Genomic DNA, 18,072 nt, shown 5'->3' on the forward strand with positions numbered 1-18,072 from the left:
AAGGTGAAAGGCCAGCTGTAGCCAATTAACAGCCTCTCCGCCTCTGTCCTAAATGCTGCCCGCCCACGTTGCAGGCCAGCATTCTTAGAACCTGTCTGGCTCTGAAGGCTATCCGATTGGAGAATTGTTCTTTGCTAAAGGAAATTTAGTTAAATTTAACTTGTCTAAGGTTTTTCCTACTCGTTTCTTTTTTTTTTTTTTTTTTTTTTTTTTTTTTTGAGATGGAGTTTCGCTCTTGTTACCCAGCCAGGTTTCTCCTATTAACAGCTTGTTAACCTCAGTGCATTGGATGATCAAGCAGAGTCCCACCAACTTTCTGTTGCTCTCCAGAGGAAAGGTTAGAGAATTCCGGGTGCCCATTCTAGGGCCACATTATAATTTTCATGAACCCTTTCCTCCATTGAAAAAAAAAATACATATAAGTATGTTTACTATTGGGTTGGTAAATAGATATCTATACCAATATATTTAAAAATTTTCGGCTGGGCGCAGTGGTTCACGCCTGTAATCCCAGCACTTTGGGAGGCTAAGGTGGGTGGATCACCTGAGGTCAGGAATTCAAGACCAGTCTGGCCAACATGATGAAACCCTGCCTCTGCTAAAAATACAAAAGGCCAGGCAGCAGAGGTTGTAGTGAGCCAAGATCAGGCCATTGTACTCCAGCCTGGGTGACAGAGTGACACTCTATCTCAAAAAAAATTTTTTTTCTTCAATATGAGTTGTTTTTATTTTACCTTTTTTTTTTTTTGGAGACAAAGTTTCACTCGTCCACGCTGGAGTGCACCGGTGCGATGTTGGCTCACAGCAATCTCTGCTTCCTGGATTCAAGTGATTCTCCTGCCTCAGCCTCCCAAGCAGCTGGTATTACAGGTATGTGCCACCACACCTGGCTAATTTTGTATTTTTAGTAGAGACGGGGTTTCTCCGTGTTGTTCAGGCTGCTCTCGAACTTTCAATCTCAGGTGATCCACCCACCTCGGCCTCCCAAAGTGCTGGGATTACAGATGTGGGCCACCGCACCTGGCCTTTCTTCTGATTTTAAAAGAACATATTGTCAGGAGTCCCTAAAAGTATTACGAACCCTAGACACTGTGCCTGCCATGCCTGCTAGAGAAGTCAGCCCTGCCCCTTCACAGAATTGCCCTCCCCATCCTTTCTGTGCTGCTTCCACCCTCCCAAATCAGTAAGGTGGGCATTTGAGCCCCTTGAGGGCTTTATAAATGTCTCTTAGATGTGGCTCCAGAGGCCTCTAAGGTGGATCAAAACAAGGCATTCATTGTCATACTCGGGGTCCCACTCCGAAATAGGCTGAGAGGTCATCAATAAACCATTTCGATGCCCGACTAAGTTTTCCTGGCAGGTTTATACAGACAGCATTGATATGAACCCAGCCCAAGTAATAAAATGCTGGTATATAAAATAACTCAAACTTTGTGTCACATACATTTTAACTTTATGGACTCCTATTTTTTCTCACAGAAAAATTAAAGTGGAAGAGACATACAAATGATGCATTTTTCCATTTTCCTCTATTCTAGGCAGTCTGGCCAGAGAGTCTCAGGTGCCTGGTAGTCTAGATTCTTGATTCAGTGGCTCAGCATGAATCAAGAATATCTGCCACTTCAATTGATGTAACTCCTTCAAGCCCAGGCACGGTGGCTCATGCCCATAATCCCAGCAGTTTGGGAGGCCGAGGCTGGTGGATCATTTGAACTCAGGAGTTCCAGACCAGCCAGGGCAATATGGCAAAACCCCCAGTCTCTACCAAAAAAAAAAAAAAAAACAAAAGTTAGCCAGGCATGGTGGCACACGCCTGTAGTCCTAGTCATTTTGTGGTGGGGAGGCGGGGGTGAGGAGGGAGGTTTGCTTGAGGCTGGGGAGTTTAGGCTGCAGTAAGCTGAGATTACACCACTGCACTCCAGCCTGGGTGACAGAGCCAGATCCTGTCTCAAAACGTATCCATATATACCTCCTTCCATTCACTTATACTTTTGTTCTCTTTCCAGGCACATGGTGGGGGAGCACTTCCCCTTTAAATTTGCGCATGGCTATGTAATGTCCTGTGGTCAACAGAATGTGACTAGCAACGTCCTCTGTTACCTCTTGGTGAAAGTCTTTAAGACAGTGTGCAATTTATTATGTTCTCTTTACCTGCCTTGGGTCAACCATGTTGCAGATGGTGAAGGCTGTGTCTCTGAGAAGCTAAGGTCCTGACTGCCTGAGATGAATGTGTCCTGTGAGCAAAAAATAAGCCTCTTTTTCAAAGATTTACTTGACAAGGAAGCATAACCTAGCCCAAAACACTTCCATAGTTGAATTTCTTCATTTCCAGGTCTCTTTTGTGTCTCGCTTTCTGAAGTTCTTGGAGTCAACACAAAAGATAAGAATGCAACAGCTGTTTATTCATGTACAGTGCTGTGCTTGTGGTGACCTTTTCTATGAAAGGGTGTAACACCCTCTTGCTTCTGAATTCACATGTAGTCATGCAACTTACTTTGGCCAATGAAATGAGAGCAAAAATGATGTGTGATTGGCTGTGTTTTCCCCCTCCCCATAGCAACTTTTAAAGTCTCAGGAAGAGGCTGTTCCATCATTCTGGGTCCTAGAGTCAAGGTGACATGAGAAGAACTGCACCTGGCCCTTGATGGTGATGTAGGGTAAGAGAGAAACACATTCTTATTATATAAGCCTCTGGAAGTATGGGGGTCATTTGTCACAACAACCTGATAATATAACACAACCTCAAAGCCACAAAATTTAGGAAACCCAAGTAAATCAGAACTGAATACCCTGTGATGAACATTCTCACAGAACGGGGGCCTGCTGGCCTGATTGGTTAGGTTTAAGACCTTTCTGGGCCTGTGCTCCGCTACTTGTCCTAAAGATCAGGACTAGCAGGTGACATGTCAGGTTTGACTTCCGGCCTCCACAGAGCCTTGCTCCGAGGCACTGCATCATTCCTGTGTATCGACTGCCTGGTAGGTGGACTCGCGATGTGTTCAGACACAGCCGTGCAAGATTTGGAAGGGAAGGAATAAAGAGCAAGAGACTTCACTCAAGCCTCCTGCCCTCCACCATATTTATTCAGCTTAACTATTCATCTGGCAATGGGGCCTTTCTAGTTATTGATCAAGCAGTATTTGGCTACTGTTCCTTGGCTGTGTGACTTTTAGGAATAAATCCCCAGAGGGAAGGTTGAATGAGTCATCTGATTGCCCCAAACCCCAGTGCAAACCTGGACTCCTTTAACTATACACAGTCTACAGCCAATGTCCTTAGCCATCGGTTTCCCAAACAAAAGCGGCATTCCAAACAGATAGCGTGGACATTCACCCGTATTATTGTTACCAAGTAGCCCTTAGCAGAAATTTAATGCTGCCCTAAGGGAGAAGCAAACAGGGAACAAAATAAAGAGTAAGTGCTCGGTTAAGACCCTTTAGAGACCTATTTGAAATTACTCTTTCTTTTTTTTAAGTTTAAAAAAAGAGGCTATGTTTTGGGGATTAATTGAGGGATCCTGAGAAATGAAGTCACAGAACACAGCAGAGTCAAGACACAGCCACCCAGCCGCCTCTCCATCACGCAGTCACGTGGTGAGCAAGTGAATATGGCTGTCCCATTTGGACTCATACACCTAATTATCAGCACATTAATACATCGTTGCCTAAGTAGCTCTGTGATCAGCAATACAACTTAAACAACCGAGCAGAAAGTTGTGGAGGACCACAATATAACAGTATTTTTAAACGACGGTATTTTCTACAAGTACTTCACAGTCAGATAATTCTCATGAGAAAAAGCGCTGAGCCTTGAATGCCCAGACTGAATAAAATTTTCAGAAATAGGAATTGTAACTGTTTAAAGTATATTCCTATTGGTTTTTTTTTTCTCTCTCTCTCTCTTTCTGTCTCTCTCTCTCTCTCTCTCTCTCTCTCTCTCTGATTCAAGGCCTGCATGAATAACTGGGTTTTTGGCTTGTTTGGGGAAAGACTTTCACATTTGCAAATTAATGACCAAGTCCTCTCTGAGATGGTAATATGCAGACACTTCATTTAATAAACAAACCCATGTCTGGATTTTTAAAATAGCCCTAGACTACGGATTGGACTGTCATTCATTTGTGCTCTAAGGCATCAATCCATGACTGACTAAAGGGGAAACCTAACTGAGCACACATGTCGGGACTGTTTAAATGAAGGGAAAAAACTGACTTGACTTTTAAACTGCAGTTATTCAGATGAGCCAGTCAAAATACCAACTTCGGCAATCTGTCATTACTAAGAAAATGACAGGAACTCAAAACTATTTATTTTAAAAAACGATTTCTAAGGGCCGGGCAAGGTGGCTCACGTCTCTCATCCTAGCACTTTGGGAAGCCAAGGCGGGTGGATCACTTGAGGTCAGGAGTTTAAAACCATCCTGGCCAACATGGTGAAACCCCAGTTTTATTAAAAATATAAAATTTAGCCGGGCGTGGTGGTGCATATCTGTAATCCCAGCTACTCGGGAGGCTGAGGCTGGAGAATCACTTGAACCCGGGAGGCAGAGGTTAGTGAGCTGAGATTGCGCCTTCGCACTCCAGCCTGGGCAACAGAGTGAGACTCCATCTCAAACAAACAAACAAACAAACAAAAATCCCCAAAAACCACAACCTATTTTGAATGTTATATAAGTTAATTCGGCAGGTATTTCAGCACTATAAGTACCTGACCTTCTTTGTGTCAGGCACTGTGCAGATGCAATGACAACTGGACAGGGTATCACAACAGAATTGTCATAGAATGTGATTGATACCATGAATGTGATAGAAATATGGACGAAGTGTGTGCACCCTGGATTGGGGTTGGCAGTGGAGACAAGACAATCTATTGAGATATGGGAAGATAAGAGAGATGGGAAGAAAAAATATAAAAACATGCCTTAATGCTTTTTATCTCATCATTTAATTTGTTCTATCTTTGTGTGTGTTAGATATACATGATCGGTACTATGTGTGGTAGTGACACATGTACAATTCATAACTAGATACAGGCAGATATGCTACAGATATGGTGCACAGCCACCTGTGCAGGGAACTCTGATAAAAGTGAACGGAAACAGGGACACTCTCATTTGATCTGAGGTGCAGAGGACTCAGGATGATTTTCCTGAATAAGCAGTATTCCACCTGACTCTTACAGGAAGCCCTGTGATTTCTTCAGGCAAAATAATTGTCAGGGGGTGGGCATACTAGTTAGAAGGAAAACACTGCAGCCGGGCATGGTGACTCACGCCTGTAACCCCAGTGTGCTGGGAGGCAGTATCTTCTCTTCTATTGCCACTGCCCTGCTTTAGTTTCTCCCTGCTGTCAGTTGGTGTCCCAAGGTCCTTCAGTGAATTGTGGCAGCTTCCCTGAGCACACATATCACATGCATCTCAAAATCTGGGGTTCCCTGCTTTCTTCTCTTTTACCTCGTGTCTCTCCTAAAGCAGGTGTCGATGTACACAGCAGGGAAACGGAAACGGCTTGCCTACTCTGGAGAGCCAAAGAACATGACAATTTAATTTAAGCAAGATAATTTCAACATCCGTTTGACTTCATGCTAGTAAAAGGCTATTTCTGAAAATTATATCTTCATTTGTGTGAGATGATTATGCCACAGCTATTTTATTGTTATTGTGGTTGGGAACTCATGAAGAAAATACATTTTTTAGGGAAAAAAGACATAAAGCATGTTTTGGTTATAGCTTCTTCAATTAAAATAAATGATGTATGTATCTCTATGCCTACCATTCCGCTTGTAGATGAATAGAAGTCTTCAGGGCCCTGTGGGCTCCTTTCCAGTGGATCTGGTTAGCTGCATTCCTCTCTTCCTTGCTGGGACTTGGGCACTTTCCAAGGCCAGTGCCCCACTGCTGAGCTTGCTACTGGCCTCTCCAGATAGCTTTCCTGCCTTCTCACCCCACCTTTGTGTGCCAGCAATACTGATCCTGACATGATGAACTGTGGCCACAATGGTCTACCTGCTGCCCTGTCCTGACATGACGAACTGTGGTCACACTGGTCTACCTGCTGCCCTGTCCTGACGTGACGAACGGTGGCCACACTGGTCTACCTGCTGCCCTGTCCTGACGTGACGAACGGTGGCCACACTGGTCTACCTGCTGCCCTGTCCTGACGTGACGAACGGTGGCCACACTGGTCTAACTGCTGTCCTGCAAATATCACTTGCTTCACTGACTTGATGCCTTCTTCATTTTCCCCCTTTTCTATTTCTACTAGTTTGGAGTCTTCCCTCATTTCATGACCTCTATCAAATCCCACCTTCTCCCTGAAACCATCCTCAGTCATCCCCACCAGAGTCTTCCTTCACCAAGCACACTCTGAACTCTTCAGTTCATCTGGACCTTTCCTGTAACTGCCTTGTTCAGTAATTATTTGTGTGGTCACTTGGTAAGTGGTAAAGAGCTGTACAGAAGGAAGATGACATTATTTGTGGTTTTATCTTTTCAGAGATGTTGTGAGTGCCTGAAGGGCAGAAGCTGGATTCGCAGCCTTGTTCCATTCCCTAGCATCTAGCACAGCACCTTTTCAAGCAGAAGATGAGGTGTTTTCGTTAGGAAGTCTAGAGCAAGGGCAGGATTTTGGCAGTGCAGTGCCACCAAAACATGAGAATAGGGTCTGGAGGCAGGGAACCTAAGGCCGATTCATGCTGACTTCCTAGAACTAAATCAAAAGGAAAACCCCCACTTTCCACACCTAAGTAATAAAAGGACCCGAGGCTACTCCTTTTGCAAACCTCCACTCCCTTTTCTGTGTGGCAGATGGAAAATTGAAAGTATCAATGATTGGTTGCTTTCCACAACCAATCAGAGTTTCCATAAGAGTGTAACTTTGTAACTTCACTTCAGCCCCTGATTAGTTGCTTTCCTCAACCAATCAGACTGACTGCCAGTTAAGTCTTCATTTGCATGGAAGTGTAACTTTGTACCTTCACTTTAGCCTCCAATTGGTTGCTTTCCACAACCAATCAGACATTTGCATACAGTAGAACTTTTGTAATTTCACTTAACCCTATGATTGCCAACCACTACTTCATTTGCATGGGGTGTACACTAAGTGGTCATTGGGAATCTTTAGAGGGTATCTAAACCCCAGAAAATTCTGGAACCAGGCTCTTGAGCCCCTATGCCCAGGCCACTCCCACTCTGTGGAGTGTACTTTCCTTTTCAATAAATCTCTGCTTTTGTTGCATCATTCTTTCCTTGCTTTGTGCGTTTTGCCCAATTCTTTGTCAAAACATCAAGAACCTGGACACCTTCAACCAGTAACCACCACCAATACAAAGCTCTCCTCAATTCTGGGACCTTCTCCCCCTTCAATAAAACATGAGCAGAAACAACCTGTGACACTTTCACTGGGAGCACTGGATTGCTGGTGCTTGGCTCTCCAGCACACCCCTCCCTGGGAAGGATTGTAGAGGACTTGAGTTGAGATATGGCCAGCCTAGAGCTCTAACAATGGGGAACAGCTAGGCTGGAGGGTTGCCCACACTGCAGCAGGCTTGGCATGACTTGGCATGACTAAGAAAGCCCTTGTTAAGTTAAAGCCACTGAAAATGTTGATTGTTCATTACCATGGCATAACCTTGCCCATCTGATACTTATTATTTTAAATTTCTAATGATTGAGGGTAAAAGGTGACTTTGAGCCCGAGTTGGCTTCTTGGAAATCTGGCACCTCAAATACAGGAGACCTAAAACTGAACAGGGAGTGACCAAGTGCAGTGGGTAAGAGAAAGGGTTTTGGAGTCAGGTTGATCAGGATTTTAGTAATGGCTTCCATGATATACAAATTATGTGTCCTAAGCTAGCAGTTTTCAAACTTTGTGGTGTCAGAACCCCTCTACATTCTGAAAAATCACTGAGGACTCCAAAGAGCATTCGTTAATGTGGGTTATATTTGTGAATATTTACTGTATTACAATTAAAACAAATTTAAACATATGCATTAATTCATTTTAAATGAACAATAAGCCTATCACATCTTAGTTAATGTTATGTTTTTATGAAAAATATATTTCCCAAACAAAAAAATTCATGCGAAGAGTATCATCGTTTTACATTTTTGCAGATCCCCGTCATGTCTGGCTTAACAGAAGACAGGTAGATTCTCTTGTTTCTTCATTTTATTTATTTTGGATAAAGTAAAGGAAGAAAATGCAGCCTCACACAGATATGGAGTCGAAAAAGAGTCATTTGGAAAATACTGTTTCATCAAAGTATGCAGATCTTCCAAGGGTTGAGACATTTTGTTACACAATATTTTTAAATCACATCTCTGAACACCACCATTGATCTCATTAAAAAGTCTTTGAGGATGGGGAAGCTGTTAAACTCCTGGCAGCATATGCAAGTTTTCCAAAATCCTAATTTCACCTGGAAGGTTGATTAGTATTACTGTAAACAAATCATATCAGTTGTTTTCCTTAAAGTGACAGGCTCCTTTTATTTTTAAGAAAATGCCGAGCCTCTAAACCTGAATAACCTCAATAGGTTTATCCATTTTTTAATCAATTAAACATGGCGTTACATGAAAAATGCAGCTAGTTCAGCTTGTAACTCAAGCAATCTCACAGGCACTTTTTCTTCAGACATCATGCTTTAATATTAGACGTGCTTTTATGCTTACCCCTCAACTTATTACACAAAATGTTACAAAGATGTGTACTCAAGGGTATAATTTAATAAACTCAGTAATTTTTACTGCTTCATCAAGGAGTTCGTAAGTGAACTTGGCTTACTTTGTTTCTTCTTCCCACTGCAAGCCCAGTCTGCTGCCCTACCGTATGGCAGTAGGCAGCACTTTGATCCATGATTGCTTTTGCACCATTGGTGGAAATGCACACGCAGTAAAGGCAAGTAATGTGTCAGTACTGCTGTAAAAGTACTTTCGACCTTGCAAACCTGGACACCCTGAGTGTCACGGATGCCTAAGAGAATCTCTCCTTAGGCAACCTAGTTAACCACCCTAAAGTAAGAATGACTGTCATAAAGCTGTTTGGAAAATTAAATATTATTCAACCTGAAATAAAGTATGTATAGCACTTAGTATAGTGCATGGGATAGAACAAGCGTTTCAGTAAATGTTAGCTATTACTATGCATCTATTCATATTGTGAGGTCATTGCTTTTGCTTACACGAATGATAATCTTTCCTTTTTCTCCACAAACTCACTCCTCTGGCAGATCTCAGTTTTAGTTAATTGTCTCATGTGTCTCCTCTGTGGCCTCTTTGCCCCAGCCAGCATCGACTCACTTGCAAGTACAATTGATCTGACTTCTGTTGTGCCCTCACAGCAATCCCTTCCCTTCTATTCCTGTTGCTACTACCTCTGTTAAATAACAGGGTTTCCATTAAAGGCACTTCTGGCTGTTGGTGCTTGACTTGCCTGAGACTCAGTTTACTAATCTTGTAAGGTGGGAATAACAGTCCTGTCATAGGTTTTTCTTTTTTTGGTGTGGGGTTAACTGAAACAGTATATTTGAAAGTAACTGGCACAGTGCCTAGCTACTGCATGTGTTCAGTACATGTTAGTTTTCATTCCTTTCTCCTTTACTGTAATTTTTTTCAGCCAGTTGTTTTTCTTTCCTTCCCCTCTCCAATCCATCCACAACATTACCATTGAATTAAACTTCTCACAGCACCAATCGGTCATTAAATCAGTGCCAACTCACAGGAACAGAATGTTCATCATGTGAACTCATCACAATTGAAATACTCATTATTTTTCTGATGTGGTTGCAGAGTTAGGACACCAGGTAGGCCTTACGAGCTAAGCCTTGTAGTGGAGGTTTTGGTCATCACCTGCTGAAACACCCTTCCATCTCTCCACTGCTCATTGCCCCACTCAAGGGAAGGCCATTCTCCTAGCATGGTGCCCGAACCCCTGCTCTGTGTGGCCCTAACCAGCCTCCCCACCGTGTTACTTCTGCTGGCCAAACTGAAGGGCTCCTCAGTCTCTGAACTCTTGGTCTTCCATGGCATTTCTTGGCTGTCCCCTCTGCTAGAAATGCCTTATCCCCTTCTCTCTTGGCAACGGTGCCGTCTTGGTGAGGTCCCATGCAGCCCCGCTGATGAATGTGCTTTCCTTCTCCCTGCTATCACTCATATGCTTCTTTGGGGATTTCCACGTTCTGGGTGGGTTTATGGCTATTTTTGTATGTCTCGGCCCTCCGAACTAGACTGTGATCTCCCCCAGGAAAATGCATTATCTCCAACCTTAGCATGCCGTTACTCCATGATACATTTGTCACAAATACACACAACTTTTGTTGAGCTTATTAAGCAGGATCCTACATCTGAAAGCAGTTGTTGTAAAATGAACAACTACTTATTAGCAACAGCACCAAAAACACCAACACATTTTGTGTAGGCTGCTGAACAGTCATGCCCCACGCCTTCTGTTCTTAGTAAAAGTCAAACGCAGACACTTCCTGTCATGCCTGCTATGAGTGATTCCTAATCTTTACTGAGAACAGGAGGATACGTGATTCTAGAATGGAGAGCAAAACAGCCAAGTAGATAATCTATTTCTGATTACAAGTTTCTAGGATAGCTCATTCTTGTAGACAGTCTTTATATTACTCTGTGTCTTCAGAAAAGAACAGAAAATCAAATGTCAATGGCTTCAGATTTCTGGGCTTTCCTTGAGGGTTTGCTGAGATGGTAACCTGTTGTATTTCCTGGATTGTGGTTCAGGATTGTTAGGCTGTGATAATCCCTTATGTGAAGCCTCTTTGAATAAAAATTTTGGCTGAAAGTTGGGTTTGACAGAAAGTTGGCCTATAATTTTTTTTTTCTGGACAGAGTCTTACTCTGTTGCTTTGTGATCTCAACATGCTGAAACCTCTACTTCCCCAGTTCGAGCGATTCTCCTGCCTCAACCTCCTGATTAGCTGGGATTACAAGTGTGCGCCACCATGCCTGGCTAATTTTTAGTTTTAGTGGAGATGGACTTTCACCAGGCTGGTCTCAAACTCTTGACCTCAAGTGATCCACCCGCCTCGGCCTCCCAAAGTGTTGGGATTACAGGCACGAGCCATTGCACCCAGCCTTGCCTATCATTTTTGAATAGCTTTGGAAGCAATGTGAGACAAGCTCCTCAAGGGCATTAAAGAAACCTCTGTACGTCATCAAAGTATTTTTCTTGAGCGCCTGCAGTAGGCTGTGGCCCCGTGTCCTCTCCGAGTGATGCAAGTTTTGCTCCCTCTCTTCTCTTCCTGTCTCGCTTTTCTCCACAGAGAATACAGATTGTCTTCCTTCCCAAAAGACTAAAGCATAAGTTGCAAGTGATGAGTCATTCTCCTGTAACCCCAGTGTCCACTGACTGTCGGGTGTGGGGATGGTTAGCAGATGGTTAGAGTACTGTAGCATAGGTCTGATACTATAATGACCTTAAGTCCTGGAGACCCCGCTTTAGACATTCTATTTCACTGTTAGACCTTAAGACCTAATTTTAGGTTTGGAAAATAATCCTCAAGACCACTTATAATTCATAAAGCTGCCGTTTTATGCAGAAGAAGAACGGTCCTCCTGAAATGTGTCAACTGCTAATCCACTTTAGGCCTGACACTGAGTGAGAGGGCCCAGAGAGTGGGAAGAGTTGGAATATGCCCTCTGGGTTTTGCTAGTACAGAAGCAGGGTGTCCAGGAGGCCCCTTCCAAGTCACAGGAGAGAGGGAGCAGAGTGAGCTGGTGTTCCACCTTGTCACCCCTCCCCCAACCTGCTACACTGCTGTTGATTTGCTCATTCTTGCTGTGCCTGGGCCTGGGGTGCCTGTCCTCCTTTCTTAGCTCTGGGACCTGCTATTTCTCCTTTAAGATCCCGCGCAACAGCAGCTTTTCTTACGGATTCCAAAGGCGCTGAGAGATTTTGTTTTTCCCTGTGTGTTCCAAAGTGTTCTCATCTAGGCATGACATAGCATTTATCACAAAGTAGCAAAGTTAGTTATGAACCTTTTTGTCTCTCTAACTCGACTGTGAATTCTTGGGCCCAGGGCCATGTTTTATGCTCTTTAATATCTACCCCAGAGCCTAGCAAAGGGCATATCAGTTAGAAGTACTCCCCATCATTTGAATGAATGAATGGGGTTCAGCCTTTTGGGCCTCAAGTATAGTTGTAAGATCAGAAACCATCTGTCTAGAACTTGTTCGTTAGATTATTTTGGCTCTCAATGGTTTTCGTATGTCTTTATGTTCTCCTTTAGTATTTAGAAAATTCTCTTTAAAATTACCTGTTTTAACCAGGTTGCAGCAGCGCCTTCCCCAATAAAAGATTGCTCCTTGCTTCTTCCCCTGCCCCCAACAAGTTCCAGAGGCCAGCATGGAGGTGACGGCTGGGATTATGTTGAGTGAATCCCAAGAACATGGCCTGCTTGTTTTCATATCATAATCTTAGAGTTTTGGGATTTTTTTTTTCTACTTAGAATTGTTCCTTTACAGTTGATGTTATAGGCAAGCAGTGCCTATCACGTATCTGTCAGTATCCTCACGAGTATATTGCTCTAGGAAACTCTCTCAACGAGTGATCGGGAGAGAGAACTCCAAGCAAGTCCATCTATCATATGACTCGAGTAAATGAAAGGCAATTCTTTGTAAAATGTGAGTTATGGAGCTTTGTAATGTGCCATTTATCTATGTCTACTGTGGAAAGGAAGGACACCAGGGCAAGTTTATTACCTAAACATTGAGTGTTCTCCGTTGTCTTCAGGGCTTAATTTTCCACACCTTGTTCTGAAACATATGAATTATAAGTTCCAGAGTGAATTTCCATGAAAACATTGATTAAGCACCAAGAGTTGCTTACCTACACGGAGTAGGTATTTGTCCTTGCTGATTACCCTTCTGTGTCTAATTAAATACAGTTCGGTTAAAAGTTTACTTCCCCACATATGCAAGGAATATCTTCTTGGAAGAAAGCGAAACAGCTCTGGAAACTGGAAATAATCTAGAACTCTCAACGAGGCAGGTAAGCTTTAGAATTTCCCAAGGATTAGAGCAATGAATTCAGTCAACCGTAGATTTCAAAAGCTGTACTAAGAAATGAAATGGAAGGATCCCTACATTTCTTTTTCCTCCTATCAAAATAATATTGACACAGAACCACAAACCTTGGTCGAATGGAACAAAATGGAACTATTTGCATTCATGCTAAATGGATAACACATGAAATACTTAGTTCCAGGTTTTAAGAAGTCAATATAAACCACACAGAGAAAACCCATTGTCTCCAGGCGTCCTTTACAAAACAATAGCAGCAGGTATTGCACACACAGACAATACTGTCCTAACGCATTAGAGCCTAAGTCGCCTGAAGACATTCAAGTTAAGAGGGCTCAACCTACCAATGTTTATTCAGCACCTGCTTCTCTGGTCTCCACTACATCCTACTTGTATTCCCAGGGCCTGGTCCTCCTTAAATGCTTAGCAAGCAGGTGAATGTTGTATGTCCACGTGGTAGATACTGGCATTCCCAGGGTGCTCAGCACAGTTGCAGTCACATAGTAGGTATCTGAACAAAACATGAAGGAAAACATGGATACTGTCTTCAAGAGGTCACGGGCTAAACTAGGGCCGGGACGAGCTCTTGGTACTGCGCACTTCCTTGGAAACAGGAGTGATGCAAAGCTTGAGGCAGGCATGAGGGAGTTCAGAACCATTGAGGGGAGCCTCTATTTCTTCCTTGTAATTGCTTTCCGCTTCAGTGCACCACCCAACAGGGCCAGTCCCCTATCAGGGCCACCACTCTGCCGGGCTGGGGAGGGAGGCCCTTGGCAGTCCTGCGGGAACAGGAGGCACTCCCACATCGCTCCACTTCTCTGTATTCCAGTTTAATTAATTTATATTTTTGAATAAAACTACACCCACTCTCTTCCATTATGGTGAACACTTAAAATTACATTTATAGAAAATTACATTTACGCAAATTTGTTTAAAAGCCAAATCCCAGACCTAGGCTATTGGCCAAATTCCACTGAAAGGGGATATTAAGTAAATTAGTCAAGCTGATTAAAAACACCTTCATCAAAGTAGAACATTGGTGCCAACAATATTGAGTTGAACTACTGATTAAAAACATTTTTTTCCACAGCAGATACTACATTAGCAGAGAGAAAAAGTGATTACTCTCGCCTCCACTTTACAGGTGGAGATGGGGGTGACGCGGTAAGATGGGAGGGCATGAAGGGAGGGGACCGGGCCTAGGTCAGGAGGGACGCAGAGGAGGAAGGGACAGGAGGGGTGGAGGCTGGTGGCCCGAGGGGGGCAGAGGTCAGAGCCTCGAAGGAGGGCGCTGTGGGGGCGGAGCCGCGGCTGCCTCTACTGCAGCCCCGACGGGCCGGACACCAGCCGCAGCCGCGAGCCGGTCGGACGATGGAAGCGCGCACCGGGACGCTCCCGCTCCCGGCCGCCAGAGGGCGCGGCCGGCGATGGCGCGGCGGAGCCCGAGGAGGGAGGAGGGGAGCCAGCCGAGAAGGGTCAGCCGCGGCGGCGGGGCGGCGGCGGCAGCGGCGCAGCTCCGCTTGTCTCCCGTCCCCGCGCCCAGGTAGGGAGCGCAGCCTCCGCCGCCGGGATGCGGCCGCCCGCCTGTCGCGGTTGCTGCCTCGCGCCGCCGGCGCTGCTCGCGCTCCTCACCGGCTTCCTGGGTAAGTAGCGGGCGGCCAGGCGCGCACGGGGGAAGCGAGGGGGTCGCGGCACAGTCGCCGGTGTCCTGGTCGGCGCGGGAAGGGAGGCGCCGGGCGGCCCAGCCCTGCCCCGCCGGCGCCCGTGTCCCGCCGTCCGGTCCCCGCCACGCCGGCAGCAGCGCCCTCTCGCGGCGCTCTGGTGGGACCCAGCCCCAGGACCAGTGGCGCGCCCGCCCGCCCTGCCCCTTTCGGTCCCGGGTGCCTGCCGCCGCCCCGGCACCAGACTCGCGTCTCCCCGCCTCCTCCGCCCGGAGCCGGCGGGCGGCGGAGCTGCAGGGCGCCGAGGGCGCGGCTGCCGCCCCCACAGGAAACGCGCAGGAACTGTGCCACTGAAGAAACTTTGAAAGAGCGCGAGCGGCGGCGGCGGTCCCGCCCCCCTGCCTTCCGCCCGCGCTCCGCTGTTCTGCGCGCCCCGCGCCGGGCGGGAGGCTGGACGGGAGCAGGCGAGGCGACCCCCGAGGCCCCGCGGCTCCTGCTGGACCCCAGGGGCGAGGACGGTGGTCTCGGTGCCCGCGCGCCCATCCGCGGGGCCTTCAGGACGTGCCCTGGCCCCTGAGGATAAGCGGCCAGCTCCGCGGCAGCTCTTCCGGGATTCCGACCCGGAGGAGGACAGAGGCGCCCGCTGGGCCTCCGCGGGAGCGGGCGCGGCGTGGGGGACGCCGTGGGGAGACTTGCTCCAGTCTCGGGTCTCCGCTGGGGACATCAGGGGACAGGTCTGGGAGCAATGCTTGCCTAGTCTCCTGCTGCTGTAATGCCCGTTCTTTTTAATCTCCATTCTCCTCGCAAGGGCATTTCCCCCCTTTATCGTAAAACGATGTAATAAAGTTTTTTTTTTTTTATTTTTTAAAGCAGTCTTGTAATTGAGTTTCGTGATGAGATTTGTTCAAGTTTGAAAGCTTGAGCGAAAAATTATTTTCTTTACAGACTGTTAGAGAGTTGTCGTCTAACCCAGACTTGCTGGCATTTCCAGCCTGTGAAAAGGTAGTAATTTCAGATTTTTTAAGAAATGGCAGAATGGTGCCGTTTAGGAAAAGACGTAGCGTTATTGCGCACTGCTCTTGTTAGCCCACGAGAACCTAGACAGCCCGTTTTTATTTGGATTTCAGCTCTCCGTGTAAGGATTAATTGCTCCTTTTGTGTGCTTCTGGCATTTCTATAGGCTCTCAGTAAGTGTGGGAAAAGAGCGAGATTAGTTGGTAATTAATTGTTTACTTGCATGATTAATTAGGTAGCAGTGTAATTAAAAATATTAGGGCACCTTGGGCAGAGAAGGCTGTAGTTGGTCTTGGGGAGCAACCGAATTTGGCTGGAATCGACTTAAGTGGAAGAAAGGCATTGCTGGGTGGCAGCCCTAGGAGAAAGGAGGTTGGAGGTTTGCATCAGTTGGCTTGTCGCCTGGATGTTTTGCAGCTAACCAAATGGGTGGGTGGTAGTTGAAATTGGCATTCTATTTATAGCACCGCAGTTTATAATGCTGTACTGGGGGTATAATATTTGTATATAATATATACAACATATGGGCTGAAATGCACATTTGTATTGCTGCGTCTATTTTTTTACTGCCCTTAGGGGAATATTTGCACTGTCCAAATTTGATAATACACTGAAGGACATTCAGAATGCACTAAAATGTCAACACATTTTTGGAGATGTCTATTAGCCTTGTGAAGTTGTCAGATAAGCACAATAAATAAGACACAAAATGCATTAAAAGGTCCCTGTGAGACATTTGGGCTTTGTGAACTGGTTTTCATGGGTTGGCACAGTCAGGAGGCTGTATTCTTCGAAGTCTGAAGTGAATCATGAATACCTTTTATGGAGCTCTGCTTCGATTTAGGGGAAGGACACCGACAAGTATAAAGATGTCCCCACTCACGGTGTTCTTGGCATCTTGCTAAAACAGAGAATTTGACAGGTATTTGAGGCATGGGAACAATCCTGATAGTTTACAGATACCTTAAATATTCCCATATAAGATTAGCCTGACTATATAGTTTAGTTTCCCCACAAACTAGAGCATATTTGTTTATGTTTTTAGAGAAAAGCCAATGTAGAAAATATCTTTTAAACCCACAGGCATACACAGACAGAATTCATTGCAACTTTGGTTCTAAAGTCTGGCACCAGTTTCAGAATGAGAAGATTTATTCTAGCCTCCAGGTTACCATTCGTTAGTCATGTGGCTTTTAGTGGCTTTGAGCTTCAGTTTTCTTATATGAATGGGAAGCATGGTCTAGATAGAATGCTAGCACTTTGCCACCTCTTACAGTTTTAACATACTGATCCCATGGTAGCAGAGACTACCAGCCGCCTGCACACTAACCCTTTGGCCCTTGTTTTCCTAAAAAATCTAATATAATACGGGTCAAGGGGAAGGGTGGAGGAATGATGGTGGGGTGGTGGCAGCAGCAATATAAAACATTTCTCAGTGGCCTTTGCATATAGGGGCAGCTAGTGCTCTACAGAGATATCTTTAGAGACTGTTGGGTGGGGTTCCTGGTAAAGCTCATTCATGGTGGCTGACTCAGCTGGATCCAGGCCATTTTGCTGTTTCATCCTCCTTCCCATGGCCTGTTAAGTGGATCTGGTGGATGGAGCCATGGTGGCTGTCTTGTGACCATGAGCTGACCTTGAAGATGGAAGCCCGTAGTAAGGGTGGTAGAGGAAAAAGAAGCCTGGATGCCAGATGGATATGAAGCACTATGCCAGCTCTACATCACCTGTCTGCAGACTTGTATTGCATGAGATTATATGCATCCAAACCTAATCCTATTGCTAAACCTAATCCTAATTGATAGAAGCTTATTCAAACCAATGATATTGATAAAATAATAGGTATTAGCTTTTATTTTTCACATCTCTGTCTCTTCTCAGCGTGAGCCAACGTTGTATTTCTTAGCACCTGCCAAAATTGGGGATGGTTTTTCATTCTGAGCCAGGTCTTGCTCAGATTCCTTTCATTGCAATGAGTCGGAAATTTTAGGACACCAAAAGTCGGACCTAATTCCTGGTTGTTTTGTGGTTTTTGTTTCTTAAAACCCTCTCTTTATTTCTTAAGCAGTTTGCAAATATCACTGGCACAGATTTTAATCTTCTGGATGGATTCTTTGTCATCCAGGTAGTCCATAACCCCCAAACTGGCATGGCCCCCCTAGTCATGGACTTGACCCAGGGGAGTTTGCCAACAGTTAAGTTAGTGGGAGGGAGGGAGAGCATCTGTTTCAAATAGCAATATGAATTGGAAGGATCTGTTCTGACCCCTTTGGTAACTTCCTGGGGGACAAACATTGTGGGCTCGGTATTTGAGCACTTTCTCATAATTGGCTCTTTTGGAGCCAGTTTTTTTTTT

General features: G+C 45.2%; 1 protein-coding gene and 1 long non-coding RNA gene across 5 annotated transcripts in view; one reads left to right on the forward strand and one right to left on the reverse strand.

Annotated features, from left to right (window-relative positions):
* Positions 1-7,924: 7,924 nt before the first annotated feature.
* Positions 7,925-13,552, reverse strand: LOC144582773 (uncharacterized). Its single transcript, XR_013536190.1, has 2 exons — positions 13,386-13,552; positions 7,925-12,774 (listed from the first exon to the last, which is right to left on the reverse strand). It is a non-coding gene; the product is annotated as an uncharacterized LOC144582773 (long non-coding RNA).
* A 953-nt stretch (positions 13,553-14,505) lies between these two features.
* Positions 14,506-18,072, forward strand: part of B3GLCT (beta 3-glucosyltransferase) — a 111,314-nt gene continuing 107,747 nt past the window's right edge. For all 4 annotated transcript variants that reach the window (XM_054256741.2, XM_035302444.3, XM_078375249.1 and 1 more), the window contains exon 1: positions 14,506-14,684. In XM_054256741.2, the coding sequence (XP_054112716.1) occupies positions 14,612-14,684 (73 nt within the window). In that variant the 5' untranslated portion in view covers positions 14,506-14,611. The remainder of the gene's footprint in view (positions 14,685-18,072) is intronic.

This window comes from Callithrix jacchus, chromosome 5, assembly GCF_049354715.1.
Source record: "Callithrix jacchus isolate 240 chromosome 5, calJac240_pri, whole genome shotgun sequence".
Classification (NCBI taxonomy): Eukaryota; Metazoa; Chordata; class Mammalia; order Primates; family Cebidae; genus Callithrix; species Callithrix jacchus.